Genomic DNA, 16936 nt, shown 5'->3' with positions numbered 1-16936 from the left:
ACAAATCACCGTACTCCCATAAAAAGTATGCTTGATTGTTTGAATTTGTTATCAGTTGAAAGTAGACTCTGCTATTTTACAATGACTCTAGTATACAAAATTGTAAATGGAACGGCACCAGAATATTTTAAAGATTACATCAAATTCAATAAAAACATTCATAATCATAATACAAGAAATTCCAATAATATACATATAAACAGACCGGCACTCGGAAGTACCATGAATTCGTTATTTTTTAAGGGCTTCCACGAGTTCAATGAATTACCTGAAGAAATAAAAAAATATCAATTTTAAAAGATTTTAAAAGAGGTCTTAGAGAATTAAAAAAAAAGTAATAGAATACAAATTGTATAGTTATGTGGAAATATTTGGGACATTATTGGCTATCATCTATTGTCTTTAATTGTTTTTAATTGTTCACTAGGGTATTTGTATCTGTAATGAAACCAAATATCACTGTTAATAATAATTTAATGTATAAACAGTGTCACCATTAAAGTGCGCACCATATGGGAAACTTTTTTTTCGAAAGGTTTCAATAAAGTTTAACTTCGGCACTTGTTTGTGCTTTAAATTTAATTTGAAATGATGCGGCCAACTGCGACCCACTGACGTTCAGTGTTTGCCAAATTCAACTTTTTTTTTTTTGAAAAAAATTGAAAAAGTGCATTTCTAGATCGAATTTAACAAAAAGTTACTTGAAGAAGTTGTGCCTACGGCAATTTTATATCCATATACCAAATTTTATGCAACTAGGATAAAGTTAACGTTTTTCTCATTTTTGACAGATATCCCCTTTATTTTAAAAAACAAGTTCGGTTAATTGTCATCAATTCATGTATACATAACAAACTCATCATGGAGTTTAACTTTTCTGATACATTTTTACTTATACGGACATTTTTAGAGAGAAATTAAAAATGTGTTATAAAAATTTCAACATGACTGGTGCAAAGTTTCAATCACTTGGCTATTTTCTTAAACAAACCTTTGATATCGAAAAAGCAGAGGCAACTAAAAAAAAATGCAAATAATTTCGATAGAACTATTATTATTATTATTATAAATTTTAAACAACAACAATATTATTGAAAATATAAATGGGTACAAAAAATTACTTATTGATCTAAATGAGGTTGTCAAACACTTATAGCCTACATTTCAGAATGTCGTCATCAACTTTCAATATAAATTATGGTCCTTCTACTGACATCTGTAACTGCTGTGATAACTGATATAGTACAAGTTATATCTAAATATGATTCTCAATAGAATTAAACGAGCTGTATTTTCAAATGGTTTTCGAATGCTCATGAACCCTAATAAAATAAATCAATTATGCATTCATGTCACCCACCAAAAATAAGAAATTCAACGTTACTGGTATATTAGCCATATTGTCATCCAGTCAGCCAGCGCCCTCTGTAGTGTATGCGACAATATGCTCTTTCTAATGTCATTGGTTTCCACAAACTTCGTATTTTTTTTTAAATAATTGTAAAAAATGAATGTTGAGCCTAGTTTTGTTAAAGCTGACTCCCGACAAATTACCAAGAGTCGATTTTGAAATGATTGATGAATTTTACTTGAAAAATTTGCAATACTTGGGTACCGAAATGAAGAATGAAAAATTGAAATGGTAGGTGGTATATTTAGTAGGTCTCTTTTATTTATATGACATTAATTTCAGAGTTTGTCTTTCATCGAAAGATGAAAAGTTTTGATTCAATATTTATTTTATCTCGGCCAAGGAGCAGTATGGTGACTGAAAAGAGAAGCAAAAATATGTCTAGTGAAATTGTATAATTACTTCAAAACATGTCAGTCCAAAAATAACCTAAAAATATATTTTTCGGAATGTAAACTAATGACACGGAATATGCAGCAAAATAGGCACTCGCCGAGACCTACCTTTCACAAAAAAAACGTTCTTTAATTAGATAATGGGGAATGTTCCTGCTGACGAAAATCAAGTAGGTTTCATAAAAAACGCATTTTAAACTCATCATTTCAACCTTTTTCTGTAAAAAATTATTTTAATACTTCAAAAAGAGGAATGAAATAATGCATTCAACATTTAAAGGGATTACTTTCTATTTCACCGTTTGGCAATTGGCATTTGGCAGTTATAGCTAAGGACAGTGACATATTTCAGAGGCGTGCTGTTCTGTTTACTTATGTTCCGAGTTCCGAGACATTCTAGATAACAAAACAACTGTTATGTGGCTTGTGAAGTTGGTATTGAACTATAATTTATATTTTGCCTTAATTGTTGATTTATAAAGATGATTTTCCTTTTTTAAAGTAGAATATCTAGGTATGTATAAATTATTTCAACTTGATATAGGCGCTGTTGCCAATATGTGAATTAGAAACGAATCCCTTTAAAATTTGAAACCCAACATTTGAAACATCAATTTGAATACTTTTCGAAGTGAATTTGAAAAACTCATTAATTACACTCAACTTTATTTTGTTCAAACTTGCATTTGCTGTAATAACCCAAATCGAGGGACATTTCCCATTATAACAGTTGTAACATAGGGGAAGTACACTTGGAAAATGTAAAAATTGAAAATTTGGAGAAAAACAAATTTTTAGGGCTCTTCATTGATGAAAATCTAAAATTTGATTTCCATGTCGACTACTTATGTAAAAGACTAGCAGCAGGATGTCATGCAGTGAGAGTTGTTGCAAGAGAGTTGGACACTACTATCACAAGATCAGTTTATTTTGCACAAATTGAATCATATTTACGTTATGGAATTTGTTTCTGGGGAAATTGTGCAAAATTTCGTTTCAATATGGTATTCTCTCTACAAAAAAGAGCCATCAGATATTTATGCAAGGCTAGCTACAGGGATTCATGCCGCCCATTATTTGTGAAGCAAAAAATTCTGACCTTAGTATGTCTTTTTATTTTGGAAACAGTGTGTCTTATCCACAAAAAATATAAAAATCAATTTGGGAACACCGCAACTTATAGTACACGTCAGTCTTACTCCGTTTCCCTTCCCACACCTTCTCTAGCCCTTACACAAAATTCTATTATTTTCAATAGCAAGAAGTTATTTAACCACCTTCCCATTAATTTAAGGCGAATATATAATGGAAAGAAATTCAGAAAGAAAGTGAAAGAATACCTTGTTGGGAGGCCCTATTATAGTGTGGACGAATAATACCAAGGCTCTATCGAATAATTGACATGTAGCTTTGTGTAAACAAGTTATTGAAACCAACACAAAATGGCTATCAATGTTCATTATGTAGAATTATATATTTACGTTTACTTAATATTCATAAATTCACGTACTTATATTTGTAGCTGTTCAGCTGGACTTAATATTGTTCTGTCCATATACTCTGCTCCGGTGTTTAAGCATTATTTTATAGTTTATATTTGTTAATTGTCCCTTATACATGTTTTACTTTACTAGACTTTGCCAATAAGATGTTTATATCTTGGGTAATAAAGCGTATTTTGATTTGATTTGATTATTCACATCGAGTTGACAACAATAACAACAAATATGACGTCTGTCAAATTGGATCATCAGATCTATGATTGGATATTAAAAACCAATACACTTGGCAACTCCGCTCTAGGCACGATCAACAGACACGCGGTCAATTTAAATTCTTGCTTTTCGAATCAGTCTATAAGCAAACCAGTATCATTTTCCATAGCATGACACAAGCCCATTGTAGGGATCATTATTAAAATCAATACTGGCTAAGATTTCACAAGCGTTGTGGTATAGTGGTTGGTCAAACTTTACGAACACAATATTTTACTCTTGTTTTTGGCATGTTTAGCCGCTTCTATACCAACGATGTAAAAATGGTATCATAATCACTCGGTGGATTTTTTATGAACGGCACAGGAATAATTTTTGAAGAATAATAAGTCAAATTAGTGTGTACCTTTTTCATGAACCCATTCCAACCATCGGATTTGTTGTTTACAAATTTGGAATGACACCATGGAAAATGTGCCCCTTTCCATTTAATTTTGTGTCCCAGATGGCGCCCAGTCGCCATCTTGAAAGTTTCATCTGTCAATTTCACTTCAAAATAAAGTATTCATGCGTTAATTTCATTATCACAAATTTCAATTTTTTGAGTTGACCCGTTCAAAAAATAAAGGGGGAGGGCATTAAAGAAATGCACTGTATATCGTAATCGAATGCGCTAGAGAATTTCGCCGAAATTCCATCGAAGTCTGTACCATCATTCTTGCTGCATCTAAAGCGGCCGAACATGTACATTCGCGCGCTCTTAGCTACGTCACGATTGGTTTATGGCTACCAGTGGCGGCCGGCGTTATTTTCTTTGGGGCATGATTTACAACAATACCTATCATGTTTTCATTAAAAAATTTAATTTTCTCATTTCCCCCCTGGTCAAATCGCCCCATTCTCACTTTTTTCCATTTTTTCAGACATGCTGTGGTGAGATGAGCAACAAAGACGAATCGAAGATATGTGCCGCTTAAAGCGATGGACTCATACGACTTGTTCGGAGAAGATGGCAGTGGAATGTTGGAGGGCCTGTCAGATCTCGGCGGTGGCGGCACAGCAAGTGCGACGGGCGGCTTCGACCCAGCCGCGGTGACTGGCGCCTCATCGAGAAATGCAACTTCCCTGGCCTACACCAGTACACAGCAGCAGTCCGCCTACTCTCAAGAGACGCCCCTCCAAAAATTGGCTACTTTCGGCGCCCCTCCAGACTTCAACCACATGGATCCAAACTCTCAAAGCATGTATGCCCAGGGTTATGGGACTGATAGGCCTATGGGACCTCCACCCGGAGCGGCCTATCAGCACCAGAGGCAGATGGTGAGGCCCCCTACTGGTGCTGCCCCCTCTCAGTACCCTTATCAGACAGATAACATGTATTCGATGCCTGATGTACAGGTAGGCGTTTTATTATGAATAAACAAATATAATTGGTTTATTTTAACAAATCATTAAAAACTACTTACATGTGACAGACAGATTCACGTTGCAGACTCTCGTGGGAGTTTGAGTAGACGTTGAATGTTATTCCTTGACTAGATATTCAACACAGGCTAGAATTATGATTGTAGAGGGTGTTTTTTATAGAGGTATAGAACTTTGAAATGGAATAAAACAAAGATGAATTTTTAAACTTTATTCGAAAAATAATTTTCTGGCATTATGACTTAAATACCTATGCCTTCTGGCATATGACCGCCACGGCTAGCTCAGATCTGCAGTTCCAATTTTCGATGACTCTTTACAACATTTGTGGCCGTATATAATAATAATCGATTTTGTTGCCACAAACATATACATATAAATACAGGGCTATTCAAATTCGTTTCTGTACATGGGGATTTCGTAAATGATAAGAGATAGAGTGTCGGTTAAATTACAGCAAAGTTGCGTATTTAAAGACCTATTCAATGATGTAAAGAAATCGAATGTAGCTCTTTTGGTTCTGGAGATATACAGGAAAAACCAAAAAATCCCAATTTTTTTTTTTTGCCACATCTTCTTTATTCGCAAACATATTGAAAATCTGTTCACATTTTGCTATTGGCACTTGATGTGGGCTCTCAGAATATATCCATGAATCTTTTATACAGGGTGTCATCTGACTTGGGCCACCCCCATCTTTGAATTTTTAAATACGGACCTGTATTTTTTGTTGTAGTTTTTGGATTGTAGACGTTCACTTCATACTGAGAAATTAAATTCAATTTTATATTTTGGGATGTTTCGGTAATATTCGATTGTAATTGTGTGAATTATTCCCTTTTAAATTACGGCCCTGGAAATTGGTTGACTGAGTTGAATAAAAACACAATAGCAACTTTAATGTCTCCCTATGTAGCGTAGAGTTTTTCGAGAGTTTTTTTTTTAATTTTTAGGTACCTATTCTTATTTTTTCCATTGCTCTGAGCGTTTTCTACAATGAACTTCGAAAAGTAAACCTTTTATGATTATTTGAAACATATCTACATCAAAAATATATTATATGTGTTTTAATGAGCAGAAAAAAAATTATAGCAATAATAACATTCGAAACGGACACTATAATTGTAATGGAAATTGAAATGAAGTAATTTATATAGGTACCCAAAAAAATTATTGGTGCAATAAATGTTCGAATTGGAGCTATATTCGATTTCTTTACATCATTGAATAGGTCTCTAAAATACATAACTTTGCCACAATTTAACCGACACTCTATCTTTTATTGTTTACGAGATCCCCATGTACAGAAATGAATTTGAATAGCCCTGTATATACAGTGTATCCGCAAAGTATGGAATAAATTTGATATTTCCAAAACCAAAGGTCGTTTTAAAGAAACCTTAAACACGTCGATTTTTTATTTTGATATTCTACATTTTACAACAAAGTTTCATTGTACAGGGTGATCCATATTAATGTGATGACGTCATCGTATTTTTTTTTAAATGCAACACCCTGTGGCTAGCTTCTTCAGCGCCACTCGCGCCAGCGAAACGTCAGGAAGAAATTCCAAAAATCCACGGCTTTCATACTCGAAAAGAAATGACACTGAAAACCTCAGCCGTGAAAGTCCAAACCATGATGTTTTTGTTATTTGTTGTCCAATATTTAAATAACCATTTTTCTTTATCAATGAATCTACTAATTTTGATTATATTTCACAAAAAAAGCATGCATCTTATCTAAGATTCACTTTACGTAATATAATTTGGATACTTTATCTATGAGTCGCACCTGTCAAAACTGAAACTACTCATTATTACTTTCAATAAATTGATGTAGTAGGAGATCATAATGAAAAGAGAAATGAAAATTTCTATGTTTTTTACCACTTTTAATTGTAACTAACGTTACTGCAGTTTCGTCCTATATGGACATTCTCAAACTAATACAATAAACTAACAATGATTCATTACATTCGCCAATATATACCATTCAGGTAGGTACTTAATTGAGTACCTGAATTTACAGTTCACAATGCGGATGTGCAAATTTAAAAACCGGAGAGTAAATTAAATCGATATGATCATTTAACAGGTTGCACCCGCAATGTTTATGCTTGTAAATTTCCAAGGATTCCAAATACTTCAAAGAGTAAGAGTATGTTCTCCAACATACCGTACAACGAGTGTAAGCCCCTCATTTTAGACATATTAGATCAAGCCAAAGTAGACCATATCACTTCCTTTGAAGATTCAACAGCTTTCGATGTGTATCTGAATCAGAGCTACCTACAGTTCAACAACAAATTCTATAAACAGGATTCAGGTTTTAGCAGACATATTTATGAACAACTTGGAGACCACTATAGTAAACTCCGACGTGGGTAAAAAACATATTCATTTTTGGTACAGATATGTAGACGATATTCTTGCCTATTTCAGAGGTACTACACGACAGCTGAACCAATTTATGACATTCATGAACAATCTCAATAGCAACATTCAGTTCACACTCGAAACAGAGATAGAGAAACAGATAAATTTCTTAGACCTGGCCATTACACACAATCAGAATAAATTCGAGTTCAATGTTTTCAGAAAACGTAGCTATACAGACATCACCATCCCAAGCGATTATTTCCATCCAGACAGTCATAAATTAGCAGGCTACAACTCAATGTTGCACAGAGCATTCGCACTGCCTTTGTCTGCAGACAATCTAGCTAGGGAAATTGATACAATTACACAGATAGGTCATAATAATGGTTTCAACGCAGATACTACAAGTGTAGTAATCAAGGAACATAGTATTGAAGAATTAGACAGAAGCGTGTTTGAAGCACTGAATACATTGGAAGATTGGTTCACACATAATCACTTAAAGTTGAATATAGACAAAACACAAGTAATAAAGTTTTCCTAACAATCAACTGCATGTGAATACTCAGCCTCAGATGGTAGATCAAGAATATCAGCTTGCAAAAGTACAAAGTTCTTGGGTATTGAGCTTGATCTTAGATTGTACTGGAAATCTCACCTAACCTCAATAATACAAAATATTGCAAAATACTGCTATGCTCTAAGAGTACTAACAAGATCAATAGATATAAACGCTGCTATGTGTGTCTGCTACGCACAAGTTCACTCAAGGATCAAGTACGGTTTAATATTCTGGGGTGCTTCGACAGATGTCCCCAAGATATTTAAGATGCAAAAGCGATGCCTTAGAATTATATTTAACCATAAACAAACTGATAGTTGTAAACCCTTATTTATAAAAAATAAAATACTAACCTTATACTGTCAGTACATTCTTGTTAAGGAAAACACCAAACTTTTTGAGAACTCTAAAAAGACACACATATACTCTACAAGAAATAAGTCAGACTTGACCTGTAATACTCCAAACTACTCATTTATTCAAAAAAACGTACCGCACACTCTAATAACAATTTACAACAAACTCCCTCTTACAGTGAGGGAATTCGATAAAACAACATTAAAGATAAAATTAAAAGCATTTTTACTTGAAAAAGCATACTATGCAACTGACGAGTATTTAAATGATACTATTATTATTTGATCTATTTGACTGCTTTTACTACAATCATGGACTCGTAAGACCTATATCTACATGTATTATTATTATTTTTATATGTATACATATATTTTTGTGCAGTTTATGTACTGTACATCTTTCTTTCCTCTTTTAACCTAATATTATCGTGATATATGTTTATATTTATACTGGCATGTTCTATGCCCTCAGGGGTACTGTATTTTTATTCTGAACAAATACATTTTATCTATCTATCTATCCAGAATTTAGCCAGGAAACAAAGTCAGAAATTCACTCTCAGATTAATATATCCTCAGGTCAAACAACCAGAAATCAAGAAATGGGTAACGCTAACATATTTCGGAATAAGAACAGAAATAATCGCGGGTTTCTTCAGAAAAAACAATTTAGAAGTAGCATTCAGACCACATGCCAGGTTATCTCATTTCCTTTTCAATGCCAAAGATAAGGTCGGCAAGTTTATGTGGGACGATGCGGACGAAATTTCCAAAAACGGTATCCTGAACATGAAAGGTTCTTCAGACTGGGAAAACATGATTCGACGTTTTCAAACCATTCCTTGGCATGCAACCACAAGTTTCCGAATCTAAACGATACGGAAATCCTGCACTATGCAAGGAAGGGTTGCAAATTCAATTATTTAGAATCCTTGGAAATTTACAAGCATAAACATTGCGGGTGCAACCTGTTAAACGATCAAATCGATTTAATTTACTCTCCGGTTTTTAAATTGGCACATCCGCATTGTGAACTGTAAATTCAGGTACTCAATCAAGTACCTGAATGGTATATATTAGCGAATGTAATGAATCATTGTTAGTTTATTATATTAGTTTGAGAATGTCCATATACGACGAAACTGCAGTAACGTTAGTTACAATTAAAAGTGTTAAAAGACATAAAAATTTTCATTTCTCTTTTCATCATTATTACTTGTTTACCGATATCTAATTCAGTTGCAAACATTCATAAATACTAAAAATATAATTGATATGTTTATGAAAAGTTTGTAAATCGTTTATATGTCACATTTCAATCAACTGTATAGGTGAGCGGCATGGGAGAACCAACAAATATGCAAGCAGCAGTCGCTGCTGGTTGGGGCCAACATGCTGCTGCCGCCGCCGCAGCTGTAGCAGGATATCCTGGGATGCACAGATATAGCCAGATGAGCCAGTATCGTCAGCAACCAATGAGTACCTATCCTCATCAGCAAGAACCTAAACAACAGTTTCCTACTGCACAACATCCCATGATGCAACAGTCTCATCAGGCAACTTATCAAATGCAGCAAAGACATACACCGCACTACCCTCAAGCTACTTCTGGCTATCCTTCAACAGCTTCAAGTCAAAGCTACACAGGATACATGCACCAGAGACTGCCACACCACCACCAATACCCACAATCACACCACCAGATGGACATGGCAGCCGTCTCACAAACACAACAATATACTCAAATGGGTCACAGTCAAAGCTTGGCTCACACAGGACCTTCAGCAACACACATGACTCAGACGCCCCACCCAGTAGGACATGCACCAGCACAAAGTCACACGACTCCACAACCACAACAAACCCCTAATCCCATGGGGCATCCAAGTTCTATCAGCTACACTCAGAGTCATCAGAGCATGCAGTCGATGCAGAGAGCAATGGAAGTACCACCTAGCCCGCAGCAATTTCAGGCCAAGCATTCAGCAATGCCGATGGGAAACGTGAGTCCGCAATACCGGGCGTCTTTCCCTCAATTGTCACCGCAAATGTCGCCAAGACCACAGATGTCTCCTCGACCACCGCCTGCTTCTCAAATGTCTCCACGTCCAGTGATGTCGCCAGCCAAACCAAATATGTCACCACTTCCTCCTGCGATGCAACAAACTACGCTGAGTCCTAGACCTGCTAATAGTTTAACTCCGAAGGTTACTGCCCCTTCACCTGCTCCAATGCCCCCTTACTCACAACAAAGTACTCTTCAAGCTCTTGAGCAAATGGTTATGCCTCCTTCGAGTACTAATTCAACCGAGTACCCATCGTATCAGGCAAGGACTACCTTAGGTCCTCCTGGACAGCAGAATCCCTTAAGCCCCGCTATGGGCTTGAGAAACCCTATGCCTGAACATCAATGGCCTCCTGTTCAGCCAAGGCAATCTTCACACATGTCTAGCTTGAATGGGCCTATGGGTTTGATGGAGCAAAATCCTGTACCAACAAATCAGTCAATACCACCAACACAGTCTTTACCTCCTTCAAGCTTATCGAACTCACAAATGCCAGCAACGCCAAGTTTAAATGTTGGTTTTGGCAATGACGAATTGAGAAGTGATATTAATAAACCTAGCACATTACCAGATATGTTGGTAAGAGAAAAGGAATCGTCCATTCCTCAGAATATACCAGTGAGTCAAAGCGAATTTTCATCCGTACAGTCACCAACGACGAGCTTACCTGATAAAATGCCAAGTAGTACGACAAATACTGAAATGAACATACCCACTTCAACACCATCAGCATCATCCCATCCGCCAACTCCAACTCCTACATCTACTACTGATGACAATATCAACAACATTCAGGAAACCAGTCTTCCTTCTAACAGTGACTCTGTGAAGCAAATTGATGAGTTGAGCAATACCAGCTCTACATCGCAACAACAGACTCCAAGTCAGAGTAGCACAACGAATAATTTCACGGACTTCAATTGCGTTTCTAGCATGACAGGTTACCCTAGCCAACCAGCAAGTCCCAAAACGACTAAAATAGACGATCTGGCTCAGTCCAATGTCTCAATGTTCAGTCAAGATAACTCAGTTTCCCAAGAATCATTAGCAGAATCTAATAAGTCGGACCATAGTTCGATACACTCACCTAGACAACAGTCGCCTAGAATACCGTCGCCCAGATTACAGTCACCAACGTCTCTCAGCCAGACTTCAATACCTTTGTCTTCGGCAATGTCAAGCATCCAGAAAGATAACCGCACCAATTCATATAGTATGAACCAACTTGTTTCCACACCATCACCAACTCAATCTCATTCAATGCTAATGAGCTCTAATAGGCTTTCTCCAATTTCTCTCGGTCATAATATGACACCAAGTCAAATTCCAACCTCTCAAATGTTGCCTAATATATCACAACATCTGAGCAGTATACAAAACCAAAGTAAACAAAGTCTTCAACAGTCTAATCTAGGAATAGGACAGCAGAATCAATGTTCCGGAGTAAGTTCCCCCACCAACAGAAACAGTATAGCAAGTCCACCACCTAGTATTACATCAATGCAAAATGTTATGACTAGTTTGCCTAACCAAAATATTTCTAGTCAGAGCAGTTTGTCTAGAATAACTAGTCCAATAACAATGCAGAGCATGACAAATACATTATTACTCGGGACAAATACGTCAGGGCACAGTAATATGCCCGGTCAAAACAGCCATCACATGACTAGTCAGAGTAATGTACCATGTTTTCCTAGCCAAAATCAAATTACTACTCTGTCGAGTATCTGCAGTCCAAATATGTCCAATTCAAATCAAAATTTCCCTTCGGTATCTGCATCTAATAATGTTCCATCACTGTCTGGTCAGACCAGTATGCCGTCACATCTTCAAAACTTGGGTTCACAGAACATTTCTTCAATCGCTAACCAAAATATATGCCCTTTGCCTGGACAAACTAATCTGACAAGTCAAAGCAACGTTCAAAGAATTCAATCGCCTCCGATACAGACAAATATTTCTATGAACACTGGAACGCAGAACATGCAAGGTCAAAAAATTCTAACACCGCCGGCCACGCCTCTGGCACAGCAGGGATCACTTCCACAAGCTAGTCTGATTCCACATGGACAATTGCACAATCCTGGCCTGTCATCATCACACAGTGCGCTTGGTTCAATGCCACCCAGTAGTAAACCAGGAGGGGTTATGTTTGATCCAAACAGTCAGATGATTGGTCCAAACGGGATGCCCCTAAATACAAATAGAGGCATGACCCCTGGAATGCCTCCACATGGGTTATCTTTGGGACACACTGGAATGCCTTTGGGACTTGGTGGACACCCAGGATTGATGGGTACAATGACCGGGATGATACCTGGACAAGAAATGTCAGGCTACCAAACGCCCATTAGTCACCACCAAGAGAGAGCTGCTTTGCAACAGCAATTGCAAGAATTGTATTGCATGCCTCCAGGGCAAGAACATCAGGAAAAGATAGGCTATCTTCAAGAAAGATTAAATATTTTGAGTCAACATGAGGCAAGTGAACAATGCAATGGAGGTCCCCAGTGCATTCTTCTGAGCCCCTTATTTACAACTCCTATGATAGACAGCCCGCAAGTTACCAGTACTACTGGAAGAGGTAGAGGCAAAGGCCCCCCGAAGCCTAGAAAACCCCGGGCAAAGAAAGGCGAAAAGGTCGCCTCTCCTATTCAAATATCTTCTATGAACCCAATGATGCCTTTGGGTTTACCTCCACCTCAACAGCTGCCGGTTTCTGAAGATTTCGTAACTCCAGGCGCTGGACTGAGTATACCATCTAGTGAAATGTCTGACTTCAGTGAAGTAGGAATAGATCCATTAACAGGTGAACCTGAGAAAAAAAAGAAGGGGAGGAAACCCCGGGGACCAAATAAGCCAAAAGAACTGAAGGATCCGAACTCCCCCAAAGAAACAAAAGTTCCAAAAGAAAGGAAGAAACGTGAACCAAAAGAACCTAAAATCAAAAGAAAGTATGTTAGGAAAAAGAAACCTGGCGAGTCTGAAGAAAGTGCCACAGATGAGTCGTTCAACAAATCGGCGGAGAGCATAGAAGACATGTCTATGACCATGACCGAAAATCCACCAACCGAAAACGTTGAGGCAGAGGCTGAAGCTGAGGCAGCGACTCCAGTTGAGGAAAAACTCGAAAACCCTGAATCAAACGTTCAACCAGAGAGCTCAGAAGTCGTTCCAGAACAAGTTTCAGAAAGGCCACAAGAAAAACCAGAGGAAATGCAGGCTGATTCTCAAACTACCGCCGAAGGAACAGCACTTTCAGAAACAGTTGAAGAAAACAAGAAGGACGAGTATAATTTCGAAGATCAGCCTAGTCCAGAAATAGGAGAGCTTCCTAAAAGAAGTAGAAAGCCTAGACATCAGCAACAGAAAAAAGTTATTTCCACTAAAACTCGAACAAGAAGAAGTGCTGGCCAAGGGCGTAGGCGCCGAGGAACCATCATACCAGAGTCGGATCCTGAAAATGAAGACATGGTTTCAACACCTCCGCCTTCTCCACCTGATGACGCTGAGAATTCATCGAAGCGTCGATCAGCAAGAAACACGCAGAGGAAAAAGTACATTGATGATGTTATGCTCAGATTTTCTGATGATGACGCCCCTGCTACACCAACTCGAAGTAGGAAACCTCCAGTTCCTACGACTCCGATCATTACAACTCCTGTTGCTATTACTAATCCACCTGAAACGTCACCATCCGTTGCTCAAGAGGAAAGTACATCTTCAACAATTGATCCCAAAAGTCAGATGAATTACGTGTATGTTAATACTGCAGAAGAAGATTCTATGGTCGTTCAGTACGTATTGTGTGCGAGAATGACCAAACGAAAAATGAAGAAGGAATTGAAGATGCACGATTTGAAAGATGAAGAGAAAGGAGATGGGGACTTATCGGAGGACGAAGAAGAGAGAAAGGCAAGACTGAGAGAGAAATTGAAGTTTGATACCACAAAGTCACTTGAAGATGAAACTGAATTGGTGGATGTGGAGGAATATTATGTCAAGTATAGAAACTTTTCATATCTTCATTGTGAATGGAAGACTGAAGATGAGCTTTACAAAGGCGACAAACGCATAGCTAACAAAATTAAACGATTCAAACAGAAACAAGCTCTGCAGTTGAATATCTTTGAAAATTTGGAAGAGGAACCGTTCAATCCAGATTATGTGGAAGTTGACAGGGTGTTGGATTTATCAGAGCACACTGATGCAACAACAGGAGAAACTGTAAGACACTATTTAGTGAAATGGCGAGCTTTACAATATGAGGATTGCACCTGGGAACTCGAAGAAGATGTAGATCCATTGAAAATTGAACAATTCAAAAAGTTCAACAAAGTACCGCCGAAAGATACTTGGAAAACTAAAAAACGACCAACTCCCGAGCTTTGGACGAAATTAGAAAAATCTCCAATTTATAAGGGTGGCAACAGTTTGAGGGAATACCAACTTGAAGGTTTGAATTGGTTGCTGTTTTCTTGGTTCAACAGTAGAAATTGTATATTGGCAGATGAAATGGGCTTAGGAAAAACCATTCAAAGCTTGACTTTCCTTAATTCTGTGTGGGAATTCGGCATTCGAGGACCCTTCTTAGTTATAGCTCCACTTTCAACGATTCCAAATTGGCAGAGAGAAATTGAGAGTTGGACAGAAATGAACGTGATAGTATATCACGGTTCAGCTACCAGTCGAAATATGATTCAGGAATACGAAATGTACTACAAAAATGACAAAGGTCAATTTATTAAGGATATAACAAAGTTCAATATCGTCATTACCACTTTTGAAGTCATCGTTACAGACTTTGCGGACCTAAAGGGCTTCAACTGGAGAATATGTGTCATAGATGAGGCACACAGATTGAAAAATCGAAACTGCAAATTGCTGGAAGGACTGAGACAATTATCTATTGAACACAGAGTCTTGCTGTCTGGCACGCCCTTACAAAATAACGTAAACGAGCTGTTTTCTTTGCTAAATTTCCTGGAACCGACACAGTTCACAAATTCCGAAGCTTTCCTTCAGGAATTTGGCGCCTTGAAAACCGAACAAGAAGTACAGAAATTACAGTGCTTATTGAAACCGATGATGCTGAGAAGATTGAAGGAAGATGTAGAAAAATCACTTGCTCCCAAAGAAGAGACTGTGGTTGAAGTAGAGCTTACCAACATTCAAAAGAAATACTATCGTGGTATCTTAGAAAGAAACTTTTCGTTTCTTACGAAAGGCACAACGTATTCCAATATTCCTAATCTAATGAATACCATGATGGAGCTGAGGAAATGTTGCATTCATCCTTATTTGCTGAACGGCGCGGAAGACCAAATATGCTATGATTTTAAAAATCAGCACGGTGAAGATCCAGATACTTACTACAAGTCTTTGATACACTCCAGTGGAAAAATGGTTCTAATAGATAAATTGCTACCGAAGTTGAAAGCGAATGGACATCGAGTTCTAATTTTCAGTCAGATGGTTAAATGTCTGGATATATTAGAGGACTACTTGATGTACAGGAAGTATCCGTTCGAACGCATCGACGGAAGAATCAGGGGTAACTTGAGACAAGCGGCTATCGACAGATTTTCCAGACCTGACTCGGATAGATTTGTTTTCCTGTTATGTACTAAAGCAGGAGGGTTAGGAATCAACTTAACAGCCGCAGACACGGTCATCATATATGATAGTGATTGGAATCCTCAAAATGATCTACAGGCTCAAGCTAGATGCCATCGAATAGGTCAAATGAAAATGGTGAAAATATACCGATTATTATGTAGAAATACTTACGAGAGGGAAATGTTTGACAAGGCCTCTTTGAAGTTGGGTCTGGATAAAGCAATATTGCAAAGCATGAATACCACTCAGGGTGGAAAGGAAACCGGTACTAGACAACTGAGTAAAAAAGAGATTGAAGACTTGTTGAAAAAGGGAGCTTACGGCGCTTTGTTAGAAGAAGAGGACGGAGATAATTTCTGCGAAGAGGATATAGACGTTATTCTCGCGAGAAGAACTCAAGTCATTACCATGGAATCCGAGAAGGGGTCCACGTTCTCCAAAGCCAGCTTTGCATCCAGTGCTAACAGATCTGACATCGCGATTGATGATCCAGATTTCTGGAACAAGTGGGCTAAAAAAGCTGAAATTGACACGACGGAAAAGGATGAAAGTGAAGACTTGGTTATATCTGAACCACGGCGGCGAACTCAGATCAAACGTTACGGTCACGATGAGAGTGCTATCGACATGTCTGAGCTGGAAAGTTCTTCAGACTCGGATCCTGACAATGAAGGTCTCGGAATGGGCATGAGAAGTAAAAAAAATAAGCTGAGGAGGAGGAAGTACAGGCCTGACGATTACATACCCAGAGAAGGCGAACCCAGGGGAGACATTGTTTACGGAAGCTGGGCTAGAAGGGAGTGCTTCATGGTGGAAAGGGGATTGCTCACTTTCGGGTGGGGAAGATGGCAGGAAATTTTACTTCACTCTCAGTTGAGGAAGGGCTGGAAGGAGCAAGACGTTGAAGATTGTGCTAGAGTAATAGTAAGTACCTTTATTATAAGCTAAGATGAAATTTCTGACAACAGGACATACAGGTTGTTTCTTAATGATATGCGAATATTGT

At 37.7% G+C, this 16936-nt stretch overlaps 1 protein-coding gene across 5 annotated transcripts in view; it reads left to right on the top strand.

Annotated features, from left to right (window-relative positions):
* The window catches only part of kis (chromodomain helicase DNA binding protein kismet), a 136993-nt gene that overhangs the window by 44307 nt on the left and 75750 nt on the right, over positions 1–16936 (top strand). For all 5 annotated transcript variants that reach the window (XM_074176579.1, XM_074176578.1, XM_074176575.1 and 2 more), the window contains exons 2-3: positions 4445–4919; positions 9577–16854. In XM_074176579.1, the coding sequence (XP_074032680.1) occupies positions 4503–4919; positions 9577–16854 (7695 nt within the window). In that variant the 5' untranslated portion in view covers positions 4445–4502. The remainder of the gene's footprint in view (positions 1–4444; positions 4920–9576; positions 16855–16936) is intronic.

Source organism: Leptinotarsa decemlineata, unplaced genomic scaffold (assembly GCF_025532065.1).
Source record: "Leptinotarsa decemlineata unplaced genomic scaffold, Ldec_3_MD MMD2_tig00001973_RagTag_RagTag, whole genome shotgun sequence".
NCBI classification, from domain to species: Eukaryota; Metazoa; Arthropoda; class Insecta; order Coleoptera; family Chrysomelidae; genus Leptinotarsa; species Leptinotarsa decemlineata.
This window is presented reverse-complemented; position numbering and strand designations above follow the sequence as displayed.